This window comes from Ornithodoros turicata, chromosome 2 (genome assembly GCF_037126465.1).
Source record: "Ornithodoros turicata isolate Travis chromosome 2, ASM3712646v1, whole genome shotgun sequence".
NCBI lineage: Eukaryota > Metazoa > Arthropoda > Arachnida > Ixodida > Argasidae > Ornithodoros > Ornithodoros turicata.
This window is the reverse complement of record NC_088202.1, coordinates 6324404-6344819: the sequence shown is the minus strand read 5'-3', so window position 1 is coordinate 6344819 and position 20416 is coordinate 6324404. Positions and strand designations below refer to the sequence as shown.

The 20416-nt window shown below is 45.4% G+C and overlaps 1 protein-coding gene and 1 long non-coding RNA gene across 4 annotated transcripts in view; both read left to right on the top strand.

Annotated features, from left to right (window-relative positions):
* The window catches only part of LOC135383043 (venom metalloproteinase BumaMPs1-like), a 120932-nt gene that overhangs the window by 52128 nt on the left and 48388 nt on the right, over window positions 1–20416 (top strand). For both annotated transcript variants that reach the window (XM_064612683.1, XM_064612682.1), the window contains exon 8: window positions 806–951. In XM_064612683.1, the coding sequence (XP_064468753.1) occupies window positions 806–951 (146 nt within the window). The remainder of the gene's footprint in view (window positions 1–805; window positions 952–20416) is intronic.
* Window positions 14701–16341, top strand: LOC135383044 (uncharacterized). 2 transcript variants are annotated; one of them, XR_010419628.1, is made up of 3 exons: window positions 14701–14990; window positions 15386–15453; window positions 15995–16341. It is a non-coding gene; the product is annotated as an uncharacterized LOC135383044 (long non-coding RNA). The 2 variants fall into 2 exon arrangements; XR_010419627.1 differs by having other exon boundaries at window positions 15931–16341.

The following is a 20416-nucleotide window of genomic DNA, read 5'->3' as shown; positions in this document are numbered from 1 at the left end:
TAACAAAGTTTGTCCTTTTTGAACGTTTACGCCAAGTTTGGCATTTTTTAACAGAAAATCTATGGCTCTCAGAGTTCTGTGGATGACTGTCGACAATGTCTATGGTATAGCCTATAATCACAAAAACTCTCCAGTTCCTAGAGATAAAATTAGCGGTGCTAGATCCCGACAAAGTCGGTCCAGAAGAAAGCGTGCTCAAGCAGCCTCAGACTTTCCCCCTCTCCTACGCGGAAACTACTCCACGCACGAGCGTCGCACGTGGCGCGATTTGCGTCGTTTGAACTGTCCTCAAACATATAATTTTTCTGGGCGAATTAAAAAATACGACTTTCACACGTTGTTCGATTTAAAATGAAACTACAAGCTGTCTACAGTTAATCGACAGTCAGTTCAAACTTCGCTCAGTTCAAACGCCGTTGTGGAGATTTCGCACAGCGTTTGACACTTGTCGTACGCGACCTCAGGGAATCTGTGGGACAGACTTCGATTATATAACATAGCGGTTCCGCGTAGAGCAGTGAAGCAGACAGTACGAGAGGTAGTGTTAGAATTCGAACGAAATTTGCTGCAAAAATCTACGTGGCTCGGCGCAAAGGTCGATATATTATCCTTGCGAGAGAAACCAGTTCTCCCTATAATTAAGTTTTGCGGTTGAAATTCGATCGGGCGATACTTATTGCAGAAAGTTGTTCCTGATAAACCAGGCTTACCCTTCCATTTTGCATGTCGTCAGCCCACTTTTAGTCGACATTGCATGATATAACGACATCGTCACGTTATTTCCCCGCTACTGGTTACTATGCAGTTTAAAGAGGATTCATTTCTCATCTATCACAACGGACGAGATGGTGGTCGTTATATCGAAGGAATTGGCACTCTTCGAGAACTGTCGAACTTCATAAATGCTAGGTGGGAATTCAATGAAGCTGACATTGTTCATCATTTCACTGGGTAAGTGAACATGCCTGTTCGCCGTCGTAGTCAGACGTCCAGGGTTAGCAAAGGGTTCACGGAATAGAAAATTAACAAAATCTCACACCATGCAGGCAATTGAACAGGTAGAGCGCCCACACCGCTTTATCCGCTGTACGGGGCGTCGGTCACCTTGCTCTGTGTACGTGTGTGCCCTGGTCGTTTGAACACACCTTGACGCAATATTGCACTACTTTTCTCTGCAATAAGGTGGGCAGTTGGGTTTGTTGGTGCAACATACTGAGCACGAGCGCGAACACCTAGACACAGGCCGATTTTGACTACAGACAGAGTGTCGTTGATCTCTGTCCGTGTCTAGTCTTTTTCTATTTATTTATTTTGAGCCCGCGTTTAGTTTGTCTAAACACGGTAGCTGACGGAACGTCATCGTCCTCCCGTCGGACAGCATGGGTTGAAGCCAATGTGTGTCCGTGTGTTCGTGAAAGGGGCCTCGGCAGTGATGGCCACTAACTACCAGGGTGTCGAACCGAAACGTTTTTCGTTCCGGTTCTATCACAAGCGGTCCGGTACCGGTTCTGCTCCGGAGCAAAAACGTAACGCTTCATACCGGTTTTAACCGGTTCTGCTTCTGGTGAACATATTCATTCCCAGAAAAAAATCAATGTTGCAAAACGTAAACCCGTTTATTCAGCATACATGGTATTTAATACTAAAGGGGCACTAAACAGCTTCACCAATATTATCCAATTATTATGCTCTACGAAAGAACGTGGCTCACCATATCCAATTATGAAATTCATTTACTTCTAGCGAGCGCATTTACCACGAAACAATGCCATTCAAAGAGCATAATCCGCGTGAGTCTCTCCTTCTTAGTCGGAGAACATCTACGTCACACGTCTCGCACGTGTAGCAGAGCTGCATTCCAGTCACTGGAGATAGGGGAGACTTCGGACTCATAGCCAATGACGTGCCTCGTTGACACAAGCAGCAGCGTGCGGGAAGAACCGGTTGTGAGAACATAGCTGTGACCTCACGGAGCAATACGGTGCTGAAAACATAGTGCGCGACATGAAATGAAGTATTGTGTACTTTTGGTACCTTTTGACCTGGCTACCTTGGGATTGACCAGTGTAAATATGATTAGAATTGGCCTCACTACCCGATATTAAAACAAAATCAATGTATAGGAGTCCCACATTTTGAATGGTTGATGGTGCGCGGCGTCAAAATAACGTGTGGCTATTGTCGCCAGGGCATAGCAGGGTGGGGCATGAGTGCGAAAGAGTGCAGTGAATATTCGGTTGGTTTGGAGTCATTATTTAAATTTTTGCGACAAAATTTTTTGCTAAACGTCACTGTAGGAAACTAATCACACTGCATTACAAAAAAAGTGCACCTTGCATACCTGTTTATTGCCCCGTTAATAGGCAGCTGTGAAATTGGTAGCTCCTGGTTCCTGTAGCTGATTCAAATAGGCTTTCTCCTTTCTTGAAGCGCATGATATAGACGGACTTGTTTGTCGTGATGTCATACGCAAAGTACGAGGGGTGTCCAAATCAAACCGGGACTTTCTGTCTCCTGAGTGTACAGATGGCTCGCGCTACTTCTTTTTCGTCATTTTCACACGTGACAGGCCTCCGCGTTCACCACGAGGTGGTCCAAAGTTTGCGCAAAACAGAAGACGCGTGCTGGACAAGATGGTCGACAACGAGGTGAGCGCGCACATCGAAAAGCGAATTGTCATGAAGTTTCTCGTGAATGAAAGCGTAAAGTCATCTGAAATTCACAGAAGACTTCAGGCTCAGTATGGCCACGATACACTTAGCCGCAGCAAAGAGTTTCAGTGGTGCAAACGGTTCCGAGACGGCCATACATCAGTGCTTGACGATCCCGCGGATCAGAGCCTAGTGTCAGAGTTCCTGAGAACATCCAACTTGTGGAGCGCCTCATCCTCAAGGACCGACGGATAACATGTCTCGAACTGGCTCGAAAGAACCTTTTCTGTGGGAACGTTGAACACTATCATTCATGAACACTTCCAGTTTCGGAAAGTTAGTGCCCGTTGGGTCTCGAGGCAGCTCTCCGTGTTTGACCGGCAGAGAAGACTGGAAATCTCCCAAGAGCTAAGGTACCGTTTCGACACTGAAGGACAGCCGTTCCTTGATCGGATCATCACATGCGATGAAACGTGGATGCACCATTTCACTCCTGAGTCATCAAAACAGTGGGATGAAAACAGTGGAAGCATCCGGGCTCACCAGCTCCCAAGAAGTTCCGAAGCACCACGTCTGCGGGTAAGGTGATGGCCACGGTTTTCTGGGACAAGGCTGGCGATGTTCATGTTGATTTTCTGCCGAGTGGTACCACCATCAATAGTGCATATTACTGCCAGGCTCTCAGGGATGTGCATAAGGCGCTGAAGCAAATGCGGCCGGGCCTCGTCACCAAAGGAGTCCTCCTCCTACAGGACAATGCACGCCCGCATGCCACGCATCTCACGACACGCACCTTACAGGAACTTGGCTGGGAGTTGCTGCCACATCCCCCTTACAGTCCCGACCTCACCCCCAGCGATTTCCATCTCTTCGGGCGACTGAAGGCGTTCCTTGGGGGCCGCCACTTCAGCTGCGACGACGAGATCAATAATGCCGTCCGATTATGGCTGCTACGCGCCGCTAAGGATTTCTACGCTGCTGGCATCCAAGCCCTCGTGAAACGCTGGGAGAAGTGCATTAGTGCAGCTGAAATCGCGTTGAAAAATAAAACTAATTTCTTGCCTGTAAGTTCATTTTACTTTTGCGAAAAAAATGAAAAGTCCCGGTTTGACTTGAACACCCCTCGTAGTATTGTATTTGGACGCGTTAGGTTTCAGGATATCAGCGCTTTTACGCCTGTAGAACTGGTTAACGTAACATGCATAGTAGGAAGAGGTAGCAATAGACAACGTAGAATAAACAGTAATTCACAACATTAGATGAACGTTGTATCAATGTAGAAAAAACTAACGGCAACGTGTAAATAACGTTATAAAATTATGTTGATTCTACGTGTTTTTGAGCGAACATTTTCTATTGGAATCAACGTTGCACACTATTGCAGATTCTACGATGCTGACGACGTTGTAGATTTATAATGTTATTTCAACGTTGATTCTATATTTCGTGGTTGACTGGGTAGCTAGCTAAGCCCTTCTAAGCTTTTGAAGTGCACAGCTAGCTAAGCTCTAAGGGTATAGTTAGCGAAGATACAAATGCACTTGCGAATGCTGGTTGCACTCCACCAGTGCAACTAGAGTTCCGTGAATTTTGGGAGCAAGACTTTTTTTCTTCAGAACCTTCCATTTTTGGGGTCAATACATTCAATAAACACCCTCCTTTTGGGTGTAACATGTGACATCCCTGTTACACCCATCATTGGGGTGTAGCATTTACACTCTTAAGGGTGTGCGTTATCAACACTCATTTTACACTCATAGGGGTGTAAAAATTACTGTGTACCCGCGGATGCAGCTGTAAAATATGTACCAGTGCGCCCACATACCTTTTTGCAAGCTTACTGGCCGAGAATTTGTGCTTGCTCCGATTGGTGGACAATATTTTGAAGCCGCATTTTGTACGCGCATGTGCGTGCAGCGTATCGTCCGCTTCAGCATATTTTCGAAATAGCATGGCCGGCACGGCGTCCTTCTGTGTTCCGCGTTTTGGTGGTGTCGATTGACAAAACGTTTTGTAGAAATATGTTCATGGGCTGGTTCGTGCGTCGGTGTGATTCTAAGCTTGTTGTGCAGCTTCTGGACACAACTATTGTCCCACGAATAGTCTGTTAACTGCGAAACTGGAATGCTTCAGGACTTGGAGGGACTGGAGCGTGAAGAACACGTTCGGGCGCCGTCTCGAGGACTGACAAGACAGGATCACGTGCACCACTTTGCCCTTTGCTGCACTGTATGATAAACTGCAGCAGCAAAAGAAGGTGTTCATCATGAAATGATACGCATTAATGAGACCGGCTTGGTATTAGGAATTGAACGGCGTGTTCTTTTTGCGTCAAGTTCGAACTCGGTTATAGTGTGTGAGCAACGCAGTGGACTTTGTATTCACCGTGCACCCATGTATCAGATCAGTGAATCGGTGCTTTGTGTGAATAAATGTTTGTTTTAGACAAATGTCGCTTCAGCTATTTTGAATGCCGAATAACGATGGCAGGCGTGAAATCCAGTAGAAGTCGATGGTAGCCAGATCCAGGTGGGGCAAAGTAACCGTCTTGCCATGTATTTCAGCCCATTCCCAGCCTAAAACACCGTAGGCGGCCTGTATGTGACCCAGCTGGCTGGTAGTGGATTATACTAGGCTACAGATACAATCCAGGTCCTATATGAGTCGCAGCAGCCGAATCCAAGGCCATAAAGCGTTTCACGCAGAGAGGAGCACGCCGTTTGTTCGCGGTGCACTGTTATTCGAAAAGGTGTTCTAATGGAGTGAAAAAGGTAGATTCCCCATTTATATTCTTTTCACGTCAGATTTACTTCTCACGAATGGAGAAAAGATGGTTCTTTCCCTTCATTTGAGAGGAAGGTGTATAGGAGGGGTACGAACCTCGCAGAGAAATGGTAACGCGTGCATGAGGCCCCCACAGCTCCCCTCTTCGCGGCTCTAAAAAAATGTTTGCACGTCATAAACACGTGGTATTGTTCCATCAGGCATCATAGTTGATACCCATTGGCCGAAGGGGATTGCGCGCTCCGCCAGTGGTTGGCAAAGTTTCAAAAGAGCATTCTTTCGCGGGCTGCCGTTCTGGCGGGCAGTTACGAGAAGAGAAGAGAGAGAAGTGGCAGCGGCGTCTCCACGATGTCAGTTGACAGCACGGTATGACCGCTTTGTTCAAAGAGAATCCGCCATTTTCACGAGTTGTGGCGCCCTCTAGCGTTCCGCGCAAAATCATCTGCTAATGGTTGAAGTCGTCTGCTGCCGGCTGTCGTGGCACGGTTCTTTTTCATTTTACACGAAGGGGGTTACTTAAAATGCAGGCTCCCGTAGTCCCTCCGTAAGTAGGGCCGAGCTCGCTTGAAGTTGTGACTTATCGACGTGAGGCGGCGCAGTGTGTTCAAACGCTGAAAGAAAAAGAAAGGAATAGATCATCAGCGCGCTATCTTAACACCTGACGCCGTCCTCACCGTGCCCGGATTGCATTCTGTCTGCGGGGTGTGGTCTGATTGTTGTATTGAAACTGACTGCGTGTGTTCGGTGTTAAGCATCGTACATCATTGTGTGCGGGACTCGAGCGACATGATCGAAGAGCCCGGCGTTCCCTTCGGCTCTGCTCACCTTTGCTGGGTCCAAGACGTCAGTGCTAAACCGAAAGTAGATCAAGTTTGGGCCTACCTTCGTAAGTCAACGCCTTGCATCCGGCAAGGACACCGCGGATGGAACTTCAAAAAAGAAGGCTACGTGCGGAACGTATTATATAATACGGACACCGACTCCGCATCAGAACATGTCACACTGGTGTGCTGTGTATACCTACCATCAATGCGGAAGGGTGGTTATACGACGACGGCGTGGTATCAAGACGACCGCACTGTTTCTGGTGCGCACTGTCAATGCGTTGCCGGGTGAGTACATACGTCCTAGGACTGTGGACATAGATGCTTGACAATGTCTGGTATATCAGTTTGTAAACACTGCGTGAAGGGCAGATAGAACTGTTGTAGTTTCTGTTGATCAGTTTGTTGGTTTGATGGTACTGTAGAAGCGCCGATCCGTGTCTGTGTCGCATTGGCAATCCCTCTCAGTGACTTATTCTGCGTTTCTAGCACAAAGTGACGTCTCTGCAACAGTTATGCAGTAAATTATAAGTCGTTGGCGGCCGATATGTGCACATTTTAATGTGGGGTGTTTGCTTCATGCTTTCAGGCTCAGTGGAACATGGGAGCATGTTGCCGCATTGCTGTTCCATGTTGGTGCCACGAAACAGACCCAAGTCTCCTGTACAGATGTGCCTTGTACTTGGATTGTGCCCCCTGAAGAAGGTATAGTCCTGCAAATCATTTGCAGAGCATGCATCGAACGAGAAGTATTTTTGCCATATTTTGTGCTTGTCCTGTGACACCTGCCTGAATTCTTTTGCAGCTAAAAAGCCGGCCCCAGTTACTCCGCTGCAAGATATAACTTCCCGGAAGCACTTGGTCAATAAAGTCACCCACGTTGAGACAAGGCTGCGCCTGTTTGACCCATGTGCGAATTCCCCAGATCGTGACAACACCGATTACACAAGGACTCTCAAACGACTGGAAAAAGTACGTCCAAGCTTGATGTTCCTGAGGTATTTCCCTGGAAAGTCCGTTCAGCCCACCCAGGCGGCGCAGCCGACACTCACAATAGGCGACGACGAAGACCTCTGGGGCCCCCACGTATCTCAGGAGGTAGACAAGTACATCACGTCACTCCCACAGCTGACTGTGAGTGAGAGAGAAAAACTGTGCGAGACTACCAAGGGGCAGGCGGACAATGCAAAATGGTACTCCGCAAGAACTGGTCGTGTCACGGCACCAAACTTTGGCAGATTGGTTCGCTGCACGAAACCTGAGTACCTTGTAAGCAAATACTTTACCCCAGAAAAAAGTGCCCATTCAGAAGCCATATCATACGGGAGGGAGCATGAAGATGACGCAGTGGATGCTTACGTGCACCTGATGCACCTGAATGACAGGCCAGTTGAAGTGATCGCGACCGGTCTCATCCTGCATCGGAAGTACCCGTTCATTGCAGCCTCACCAGACCGTCTTGTGAAGGAGGGAGACATGGATAGACTGCTGGAGGTAAAGTGTCCACTCTCCAAGAGGGGGATACCATCAGAAGAGGCAAGCAACGCAAGAGGTTCTGCTGCAGCATTGTTGACGGCGAGGTTCACCTGAAGCCCTCACATGCATATTTCTATCAAGTACAAGGTCAGATGGCGGTAGCAGAAAAAGAATGGTGAGACTTCGTTATTTGGACAAATGATTGTGCTGGGAACGGGTCCACGCATGTTCAAAGGATATACTTTGACCGCTCGTTTTGGGAGGAAGAGATTTTGCCTGGCATACTGCACTTTGTTAGGCACGCGCTTGTCCCCGAAGTGCTGACAAAAAGAAAATACAGAGGATAGGAAAACTGTACACCAAAGGTGGCTATATTCCCTTTGGCAAGTACAGGAAAAACAACAGCAAAGAAAATGATGGGTTTGACTAGTTCTGGTTGAGACATTTATTTTGCCCATCAATGTGGAGCGAATCTCTATCATAACACATCGAGTGTTTTCCAAAGACAAGTGGCACCACATGAGAAGTGTGTGAAGTAAAAATCATTTCATATACTGCAGTTGCTTTATGCGCATTGACCATGTTGCTACATACCTTTTAAATACATTTCAGCGTACCGTGGTATACAGTGAACCCTCGTTATTATGACCATGGCTGGAGGTTTGCTGAGGTTTGCACTACATGGTTCCCCAGGCGTTTGGTCATAAAGCGTGTATGTCAGAGTGTCAGGGGTCAGAGAAACCTGTCAAGAAGTCAGGTGAGGTTTCGTGTTGTGCTGTCCTCTGCATTTCTTAGCCTCATCTTCTGTTATGTTGTCAGGGGTCATATTAACAAGAGTTCACTGTACACCACAAGCAGGCCGCAACATATTCAACACACAGCTCTGATTACTTGATGGGCGGGTCCCTCGAGTTGGTCAAAAAGCAGCAAGTATGGAACACCTGCTCCGCAATGTCAACCATATTCAGTGGCAATGGCCTGTCCAGTATGTGGAATTCTTTCACTCGTCGTATAACGCGTTCAACATGAACCCTGGCACTGGCTATACTGCGATACTGCGATTTTTTTCCACGTCATTTACATTCATTTGGGCTTCTCCTGGGTTCCTCATTGGAGGCATATATAAACTTATCCCAGGGGGCAAATTCCTGAACCTAAACCCTTTGTCAATCCTTAGTGCATCTCCTGGCATTAGGCTACTAAACAAGCCTAGTAGCCTGGTAGTCCAGTGTAGTACATCGCATTCACCATTGAGTTACGGATATGCTCCACAGAAAGAAGTCGTGAATTGGCATTCTCCAGTTGGCTTCTCAGCTTATCTTTCTCCTCTTCCAGCACAAGGATCCTGGATTGCAGCGCAGCTAGGTTCTCTGCCGAGGTCACTGGAGGAGCATTCATATTTAGTGCACCTGAAATTGCAGAAAAGACTCATGTGGGGAAGAAAACAGCACTCATAGATAAGGCACTTCATTTTTCTGCTACGGCAAATCTGAAATTCTGTGGTCGGGGTTAGTAAAGTCTGCAATTTTATGCAGCAATTGCAAAAAAAGGGTACTTTTGGCTCCGATACTTACACCACCTTCATACGCAGAACTGTTAGAAATCAGAAACAGCTGTTAGACGACTAAGTTCGCGCTATCGAGCTACATTTCTGACTGGCCGAACACGTTAGCCGTCAAATGGGTAATTCCATGCCATGTTATACACATTCCATCATCATGGATTGTGATGAAAAATTCAAGGTGGTTTGCGGGCTCAGTAGAATGGCACACGGTGCATAATGTGTAATTAAAAAATCTGAAGTGTTCCCCCGCTAGAGGGTTCGGAACATGGCGACAGGTGCGACAACCAAGTTCTCTTTGCTAGCGTCTCATGGCACGTGTACTTTTTCCGAGTGGCCCACTTCTTGAAAAAAAAAAGGAAAGGCTGACTGATCAGACACGTGAATCGAGTGTGCACTTTTCCACCTATATGCGTGACCACGCACCTCACCTGGCACGGAATGATCAAATATATTAATAAAGGTTTCCTCTAAACAGAAGAAAAAGGCCTACCCTCAACTGAATTTAGTGGTCCTGTAGAACTTGAAGAGCAGTTCAGGGCCTCTGCATTTGATGACCCATGTGATGCTGAAGCTACAATAAAATGGACGACATTTGTATTTGGAACCAGCGCATCAACTGTGAACTACGAGGGGCGTTCAAGTCAAACCGGGACTTTTCATTTTTGCAAAAGTAAAATGAACTTATAGGCGAGAAATTCGTTTTATTTTTCAACGTAATCTCCAGCTCCACTAATGCACTTGTCCCAGCGTTTCACGAGGGCTTGGATGCCAGCAGCGTTGAAATCCTTACCGGCGCGTAGCAGCCATGATCGGACCGCATTCTTGACTTTGTCGTCGCAGCTGAAATGGGGGCCCCCAAGGAACGCCTTCAGTGGCCCGAAGAGATGGAAATCGCTGGGGGCGAGGTCTGGACTGTAAGGGGGATGTGGCAGCAACTCCCAGCCAAGTTCCTGTAAGGTTCGTGTCGTGAGATGCGCGGTATGCGGACGTGCATTGTCCTGTAGGAGCAGGACTCCTTTGGTGAGGAGGCCCGGCTTTCCGAAACTGGAGGTGTTCATGAATGATAGTGTTCAACGTCCCCACAGAAAGGCCCGTCTTTCGAGCCAGTTCGAGACATGTTATCCGTCGGTTCTTCAGGATCAGGCGCTCCACAAGTTGGATGTTCTCAGGAACTCTGACACTGGGCTCTGAGCCGCCCCGGCCGGGATCGTCCTGCACTGATGTACGGCCGTCTCGGAACTGTTTGCACCACTCAAACGCTTTGTTGCGCCTAAGTGTATCGTGGCCATACTGAGCCTGAAGTCTTCTGTGAATTTCAGATGACTTTACACCTTCATTCACGTGAAACTTCATGACAATTCGCTGTTCGATGTGCGCGCTCACCTCGTTGTCGGCCATATTCTCCAGCACGTGTCTTCTGTTTTGCACAAACTTTGGACCACCACGTGGTGAATGCGGAGGCCTGTCGCGTGTGAAAATGACAAAAAAGAAGTAGCGCGAGCCATTTGTACACTCAAGAGACAGAAAGTCCCGGTTTCACTTAAACACCCCTCGTATATACACACCCGGCTTTCTCTCAAGGGGGAAGGCTCACCTACCAACGTTCAGTTCCAGTCCAGACCAGTTCAGTCCAGTTCGAGTCCTCTGCGAACGTTGAATCACGTGATGTTGAAGCTACAAAAATGTTGAGGACATTTGTACTTGGATCAGTTGACATTACCCACTATGTGATATGCGGCACACAGGATGGCCGAAAGAAAAACTAAATTCTGTACCTCCAATTCACTTCAAGACGTTTTAGTGTCAAACCAGATTTCTCCCCGAATTGCTACCCAGCAATTTGCACCTAAGCTAGGCACCTCAAGGCAGTGACATTCTAATGTTTCACAAGATCCGCAGTTGACCTCTACTTCTGATACTTCTGACACGCTGGATAAATGGTAGAACGAACGTTTATCCTACAACGAAGCTCGATATCTGCCTGAATTCAGTCCGAGACTAATTTATCCACTCGAATTTGCATGAATTTTCGACCTTCAGTTATTGACTCGATTTTTACCCCCAATTTGAAACAGATAAAACCAGAGAACTTCAGGGTCTACATACAGGGTGTTTCACGTAAGGTGCTATGAAATTATATTTAATGAGATCGATAAAAGAAAAACGAGCGCCACTTTTCTGCTACGTAATAAAGCAAGTGCTACATCAGAAGTTGCACATGTTTCTTATTGAAGTAGCAGAAAAGTAGTGATTGTTTTTCCTTTATTGATCTCATTAAACGCATACAAATCCCAATAACCTGTGTGGGCACCTCGACTCGTAGTTGAGAGGAATGCATTACCGTTTGGAGTGTCTTCATGATTCGTATTCTCTGTGTCGGATACAACAGGGGACAGCTCGCTGAAGGATGAAAGAAACAGTGCATGATGCAAGCAATTCGCCTTGGTTGTCACCGCTGCCTTGACTTTGTTCTGCTGCATGTTCTGTGCACAAAGGAACATAAGAATATGCTATCACTGCCCTTAAGATGTTTTTACTGTGCACAGTGACATGCAACCAACAGGAGTATACATTACCATTTGCACCACTTTCATGTCCTATATCTGGCACGTCAGACGAGCACGCCTGAGAAGGCATCTCGCTGAATGAAGGGACACAATGCACAAGAAAGCATTCCTGTCCACTGCTGGCTTGGCTTTGCTCCATCATGGGCTCTATTTAGAGAATTTATTGCCAAGTATTATACCTTTTACACCACAAAACATCATACAAGGAAGGAATCTGTTCCTTTATCAGCTGGATGACAACTTTCACGTGCCGTGGGCAAGGCATGCCTTTATCGCTGCACAATGAGTTACAACGACAGGGGTGTATTACCAGTTGGGAGATCTTGGTCACCTTCCATGTCTTGTGTGTCACAAGTAACATGAGATGCTGAACTGAAGGGAGTGGGAGATGGGCCAAGAAACCAATCTGGTCCGCCGCTTGCATGAGTTGGCTCTGCCATGTGATATGTTGACAAAATTACAAGCATATTAGGCAACCATCCCAACCACTTCATCAGTACAAACAAGTGGTGAACAAAAATGGAATGTCGAACGATGTGGAATAATAATGGTGTTCTGCCTAAATTGAAGTGGGCGATGCCACGCATTAGACGACGTACCTTCCGTCACAAGCGCCCTTTATCTTATGAAGAGTGCACTTAAGCACGAAGACGCGACTTCAAAATTCATCCAAGGAAGTTTGGTGTGCAAACACCGTGAGATAGCGTACTGCGACCATAAAACTGTGCCTTTGCAGCAATTTCCAACCTAAGGCTGCAGGGCTGAATTTAAGGCCAATTTTCCCAGCAACCACTCGGTGCAGAACAATGAGGTTTGCATCCTTTTTTATAGGATTGTGTGCTCTTTTTATTTAACTAGAACTGCAGTGTTCGAGCATGCAGACATTGTTATTGTTAAATTTTTCCCCCACAAATTCGTCACCACCCCACCGAGCAATTATTGTAAACACGACGTTAAATGCCCCGTATAATTCTATTCCCATGAATTCTCAGGTCCACGTAGATCACAGAGCCAAAAGAATTATTTTCCCATGTGCTGTAGTCCGAGATTTTGGGACAAATCCACAAGAACGGTACATTTCAAAAAATGAGGTTTGAAGTGAGACAATGGATTTATTTCATTGTTTTGCTGCAAGTTTGGTTAGGTATAAGCACTCAATCGGCAGTCATCAGCCACACAGTCATCGCTGAGGTCATTGTTCCTTTTTTCTGTTTGCCGTCACACCGTCGTGGAGGAGACTTCAAGTGCTGTACTTGCACATAACTTCATTTTCATATCTCACATCTCATGTTTCGCGTGTAATGGGGTAGTGTACTGCTCTCCAGCGGTGAATCACTCCAGGCCATAGTCATGATCTATTTGTTGTTGTTGTTGTTGTTGGTTTTTATGAAGCAGGACCAGTTCATTTCTCGCTGGTAAATATGAAGTGGACCCGATAGAATAATAATTGAACATTTTAAAAGCGATACAACCCCAGAGCAGGGGACATGGAAGGACGAGACGAACACGAAGCTCGGTTTTCATCGCTTTTTATCGATTTCAAAATGTACCATCAAACAGTCCAGTTTTTATCGTACTCTTTTCATTCAAATGTAAAAAAAAAGTGTTTATCGCTTTTTAATAATTGAACCCCTGTTTGCAATAAGGGGATAAGTGGACCTACACCTTTTTGAATGTCCTTGGCGTGATGACATCTAACGACAATAGAGTGTACCAGCAAAAGAAAGTATAGAACTGTGTTGCATTTAATTGCTGCTACAGGAGGGTAACTTGTGTGTCAATGAGGTGAATAGTTATATCAGACCCCTTTTCTACCCACTTCCATCCTCATCCATCCACGTACCAAATCACAACCGCTACCTGCTCACTTCGACGGTAGCTTTGCCCGGTGGCAAGAAGCAGCCCCCATGCCAGACAGCTTATTTAGTGACTCTACACAGCCGTAACCCTCTACATTGTTTGCAACATTTTTTACCGCCTGGATAGCCCGTTTCTGTGTTTCAGACGACCTTGGAAGAGATTAACGAATTACTCGTAGCGGCAACTCACCTGGGAAAAGCGGCGTACCACCCTGTCAGCAACGGTAACGGTCTATACAGCAGGCGCTTATGGCCCGATGAAGCAGACCCGTTTGACTGAAAACTTGCCTTTCGTGCTCGTCGGCAGCCGCCGTTAAAGGTCAGCTACGCCGGTTTCCCGATGTGTTGAAACGGTTGTGATATTCAGAACGAGCATGTCCAACTGCCACGTGGATCGTAGATCAAGACCAAGTCCAAGAACGTAGACCAAGCGGTGCTACAGACGGCTCTTTGAGGACAATGAGCAGCAGGCCCTACGTGATGCCAACGTTTTCCTAACGTGGAACGAACTATACCTTCGAGCAGGCACTAATTCGCGAATTTGTTCACTAAAGCTTCAGTATTGTTTTAGCTGTTTCCTTGGTGTTCGATAATATGCACGATTCGGTTTATGGACGATTTTGTTCAGGGACGGAAGTGTCCATATAAACGAGGAACGACTGCCTATACTTTGTCACAAACTTAATAACCTAGGTGAAAATGGTTGGCGCTGTCCTCTGGCTTGTACGGCGCACTCCGTAGCAAAATACACAGAGTCCAAATGTTTTCCTTGTCCACTAATGCCCTGTCGAACCTGAGAGACCCTCATCAAAATGGGGAAGGCCGGGCTGCGTATTTCCAAATCCCTACCCAGTACAACGGATAGCGCTTTATCTAGACATGGCGGGTAGCGCCTCACTGGTCTGGCAACCAACGTTGTTGTTTAGTGAATAGTGATGTCTGGTCGTTCTTTTCTGCTAGGTAGGTGAATGCAGTTTATAGAACCAAAAACTGCTATTTTAGTCTAATGATTCTTAGAATCAGTAGAATCGTGTTGTAAACAAGAGTTGTGAGGCATTGGTGCGCAGTTCACACACAATCTTCAAGATTCTGGAATGCAACAACAATGCGATTAACTTTGTAGCTTTGTAGGGTATAAACGGTGCAATACTTTTGTACCGCAGTTATGAGACGTATGTTTCGTTATATGGGAGGTGGTGTGCGACACGTTTTCGCGAGTTACGTTGTCTCTTCTGCTGCGAATGAACAGTTACTCCAACCAGTTGGTAAGGAAGCTACTTTGGCTACATTTGTGCATCATTCTTATACGCAAATATCACAATTTTTCACTTTGAGAATAGGTTATTTATGGCATTTCAAACTTCCATACTGGTACATCTGTCATGCGTAGCTAAGAAAATAATGTATGTACTTCAAATGTATGTAAATGTACTTCAAATAATGTATGTATTTCAAAATAAATGCAGGCATAACAGTATACCTCTGTTATCACACACAGTCAATTACTGGGATGGTACCTAATGGCCATAGCCATGGGATTTAGCATGAGGCACATTAAGGTCCACATTCACACTTAGGTTGTGCAACCTTTTTGTTCCACGCTTGTGTATGGTTTTCTTTTGCGGACGGCCTGCTGCCACCCTGTTGGATCCCCTTGAAGATCCCACACGTCGTCTTGCAATTGAAGTTGACTGAACCCGAATCTTAGCACCACGTCGAGTTGCACTGGTAAGTGCGGAGGCAACAGTCATTGCCACCCCCGTCGCCATGCTCTCATTTTGGACCTTTTTAAGGCCTTTCAATATTTTCTCAAGGCACCTTCGATATGTAGCATTGCTCTCTCCTAGGATGTGTATTCTCTGTACTTCAGACTGAAGCTCATGACAGATTGTTGGAATTGTGTTGTTCTGAAACGAGGATAAGCATATCACTATTGTAATAACAGCTGTCACTCTAATCTTTTCATGCTACTATAAGGCACAGTTTTCACAGCTGTTCTATGATACTGAGTACTTGACCAGTGATTGGATTTGATACAAGCAGCAGCTTGCAATTATGCATGCTGAAAGTTATATTACCTATCTTTTAGTACAGCTATATATTGTTACCATATTTAATCACGAAGATGTATAAGTTAGCAGCAATTAATTATATGAGATGTACTACATACTGTTGCTGCAGACTGAGGTGATTCTGTTGATGCAGATTGACTGGTCTCGTCGTGCTCTTCACCATCGTTGTTCACAGTGCTGTTTATTTCCTCTGGCAGCTCAACCTCAGATGTGCCGTCAGATTGCACTGTTTCATGAAGCCCGACAAAGAATGTTGGCGAGGGACACTTGTCACCCAAAGCTAGTCTGCCAAGCCTGTATCTGTCTTATGAAGACAAAGCTGGAACATTTGGGAACGCACCTCCATATGTGTTGTGCACTAGTGCTTGGTGCTTACAGAATGCTCCTTGCATTCCAGCGACATTACGAACAGACAGCGACATTACATGACAGAAACCTAGGTCACTCCATGAACAGCCGAGAAGTCTGCGTTTAATTCAATTATGGTTGTAACTTGCATCTGTGAGTCTTTCAACCTGCATGGCTAGAGCATTAATAAAGCAAAAACAAGGCACAAACATGATTTCACTAGAGGACTTTTGAACAGGGGACATACTGAAGCACTCTTAACTGACTTCGAGTGACAACTGTTAAGGAGGAGAATGGGCTTTTCGTTGTCTTTCCCGTACTCGCAACTTAGGCCACCCTCCGTGCACATCACATCCAGCAATCTTAACTTTCCCGCTCCGGGGAATGAACCATTTCTATGTGCGTGCTACCCCTGGCGTCGGAATGCAAAACATCATGGTTTAGCACCAAATAAACAAGGGGTACTTTTTGGACTAGCATGTTGCATGGGAAGCTAGCAGGAGATTATTGCAAAAGGAATGTGGAAAGAGTGAAAGTGTATTGTGCTTGTTACGAGTACAAAGCGTCATCAAGTGTCGGCCCCGAACATCTTCGCAACCTTGACACCGGTTCCCTACTCCAAAACATGCTAGCCGGTTCTGAGAATGTACATATGCTTACTCGGGAAGTCATCCGGCCCCAGACTTGTGCGTAACGCATTACTAGTAATTGCGTTACTTGTCATCAGCTACTTTTCTGAGTAATTTTTCGAGTAATCAGCTACTTTTCCGGCAGATATTAGCTTATCTTTTAGATGTTCTGCCCCAAGTCAAGCCCCTGGTGCCGCAGCCTTTGTTGGGCTGTGTTCTACTATAGCAAGCGGAGGTCATTGCAATGACGTTCTGAAATTTCAGGGTCTCTCTCTCTCTAATCTCTTCCTGCACCAGTGTGATGGTACCTGAAGATTTGGAGGTTTATAGAGTCATGGGGAAGTTCCACGCAATGCTCTTCCACAATCGGATCAACATCTTCCCTTGCGATACACAGTAGACGTACAGATCTCCTTATCCTAGGCGTTTTTGTTTTTGTTGTTATCTCAGCTGTTCCGCTGTTGAACCTTTCTTTGTTTGTTCTTTTTTTTCTTTTTTTTTCTCGGAGGCACCCAAAGACAGTTATAATTTGCGTGAATGCAGAGTAACGATTGGAGTAACGCGTTACTTTTTTACTCGTTACTCAATTACATTTAGAGTCGAGTAATGGGTAACGGTAATCAATTACTTCCTTCGAGTAACGGGCACAAGTCTGTCTGGCTCACAAACCTTTGCTGTATTGCTTGATCTTAGTCACACAATTGTTCCGAATTTGTGACTTTCTTCCCACCTTGCTCTTCCTTCTTCCCCCCCCCCCCCCCCCATGCTGTGTGGCTATATCTGTATGGTTGTCTTGTGGATAGTAAACTTTTGCTGGTTTGAGTCGTGTGTTCATGTTGTCCCTCTGTGTGCCCAGGGTTTTACATTATGGAGCACATTCACCAGCTAGCCTGCATCTATGCCATTTTTTCATACTGACAGCAACAACGTAGATAGAAGAATAGTGCAAGCGAACTGCTGCAACATACTACGCTGAAGATTCAAGGGCGACAAACCTTCTGAAATGTTGCCATGAAGCTTTGTCTCTGGTCGTGTGGGACCATGTTTCTGCTAGCAGTCAGCCAGCGCCATTCTGCTTGTGCCACATGGAAGTGACACAATAGCTGCACCCCACTTGGCCAAACAATTCTGAGAGCCGCTTTCTCAGCGGCAGAATTATCAGTCATGAAGGCATTTGGCAGCTGCAAGGTATGTTACATAAAATATAAAACAGTCACAGTATGAGTAGGTGCCAATACTTAAACCCAGTCAAAGTTGATTGTCCATTACATAAGGTTGGTTGGCTTTGCTGCATGCAAAGTGCCTGCTGTTTGCTCAACGCTATGAATGGCAAGTAACCTTTGGTTATTTACCTATATTCATCGCTTTATAACATATATAGAAGGAGCATACCATTACTGAGTTACTATTATATCATATTCATATTGTAATGCAGTTTGAAGCTAGATAGGTACACACTTTCTTATGATGCTCAGTCACTGTGCAGAATATTTCTGTTACATTTGCAACAAATTATTTGGAATTGAAATTGGCAAGTGACTCTGTATCCTCATCTCTCTTATACTAAATATTCAAGCCACCAAATTGGGATAAAATGATGTTTTACCCCATCTCATAGCAGCCGTCTGTAATTTCTGTCTTGATCAGAACAACCTTGTGATATTCGTCAAAGACTAGTAGAACATAGTTATGCCATCATGAGACCAGCATGGGATATGATTGTGCATTTAGATTTTTCTTTTTTTCTTGCCTATCATAGCAGGTATGTATCTCACTCTGGTTGATTTGTGCATGCAACAAAGAGTGGAGTACAAGTCTAATCTCAAAATCAGTTGACTGCATTACCTCAGTAAAACAGCAGTCATACAAAAGGCAACTTTTTGTATGATTTTTGTCTCACAGTGACATCCTTTACAGATAATACGTGTAGTAGTGTTCTCTTTTGTAAGATGTTCGCTAAGCACATATCCTTACATCTTTTCCTCCGAAGCATAGTGGGAACACGTCTTTGAGGAGCTGAAAGGCGAGCCTGTAGCCATCAGCTGACTGTGAGTTGTGAATCAACACAGCAATTGGAATTACCCCTGCTTTTGTCGCTGCAAGAAGGATGGTGAGTGTGCTATGTGATGAGTCGCAAGATGATGTAGAATCAATAAATATCACTTCTTGGGCTTCACTTAGCGTCTGTGCTCGTTTCATAATCTTTGTTACAATGAGTATTGCCCAAAGGTCACTGTCTTGTCCGATCTCTATGGAGGTACCTGAAAATGAAATAATTTGCTCTCTGTTGATTTGATAACATATCTAAAAAAACCTGGTGCTTTGCTGCCTTGTTGACATGCAGCATCACACCGTATCGCGCTGTCAGTAAACGTAGCAAATATACTGTTTCTCATTTGATAGTGTTCTGGAAACCCTGACAACAGTTTCAAGATGCTGAAATCTCTCACCAGCATGTTGTAATATAACCTGAGAAGGTGGTACAAGCGGTACAAGGGATTCATGCAAAGGCAAATATCCTTCATTCCTTTTGTGTGTTTTGTATCACACCTGCATTACGTATCAAAGCTCTCAATCGGTTTTGCAATTTTGTGAAACAAACGAATCGTTCCTGTTTGAGACATTTGTTACATATTTTACGCAGTCATTACCTTGCTCCAGGTACGCAGGCATCTTTTGCCTTATCCTTTCGACCGGGTTAAGGTCCTTCCCAAAATTAACTGTTTGCCACTGGTCAAACCAGTAATAAACAGTTCTTTGTGTAGGGTTGAGGAGGCTGTTTGCGGTCATTTCAATACCATTATCTTGTGAAAGATGTGTTGTTTCATGAAAACATATGGCTTCGCACGGTTTCATGCCGTCTTCGAAATAGGACATGAAGGTGTCCTTTGTTTCTGGGAGACATCTTAGGAGTCTCATTCCATCAGCGCAGTTGTTTGCATGGTTGTGCGTTGTAATTTTGATGACAGCAGGCAGTGGTGTCTCTCCCCGTAGGAAAGGATCGTTGCGTTGGGTGTCTTCGTTTACTTTCTTGATCTTGATGTCAACTTTTGCATTGCAGCATGTGCTCCGCTTTGATCCAGGTTTCTTGTTGATGCTCGAAAACTGGCACTTCCATATCTTGTGGTATACCATTCTGAATATAAAATAAATGCATCATATATATATATATATATATATATAAGTACAGAAAAGGTAAAGAAGGGATTCAGAAGCCTTGAGGGAGAGTTTAAAAAATTTATTACAACTAATTACGGGAGAGAACTAAGGTTTATTTACATGTTACAGGGGTCGACGTTTCGGCGACAGCGTCGCCTTCCACAGGACTAAAGGGGATTGTAGTGGGTCATCGCTTATAGAAGGGCGGGAAGAGTTACGAGAGAGGAGGAATCCGCACGTGGAACGGGTGCTGGTCTTGGGGTTTTTTTATATATATATATATATATATATATATATATATATATATATCTTATTGTATGTTAGCGCCGCGAAGCAACTGTGGCTATGAGCCGAGTACAGATTGGACAGACGAAGAGAGGACAGCAGGAAGGAGTGGGGGACGGGGGATTAGTATGCGTCCTGGGCCGACTTCAGGGGGAACTGTGCCGACATTCGTCTGGAGAGTCTTCGGAAAACCCAGGG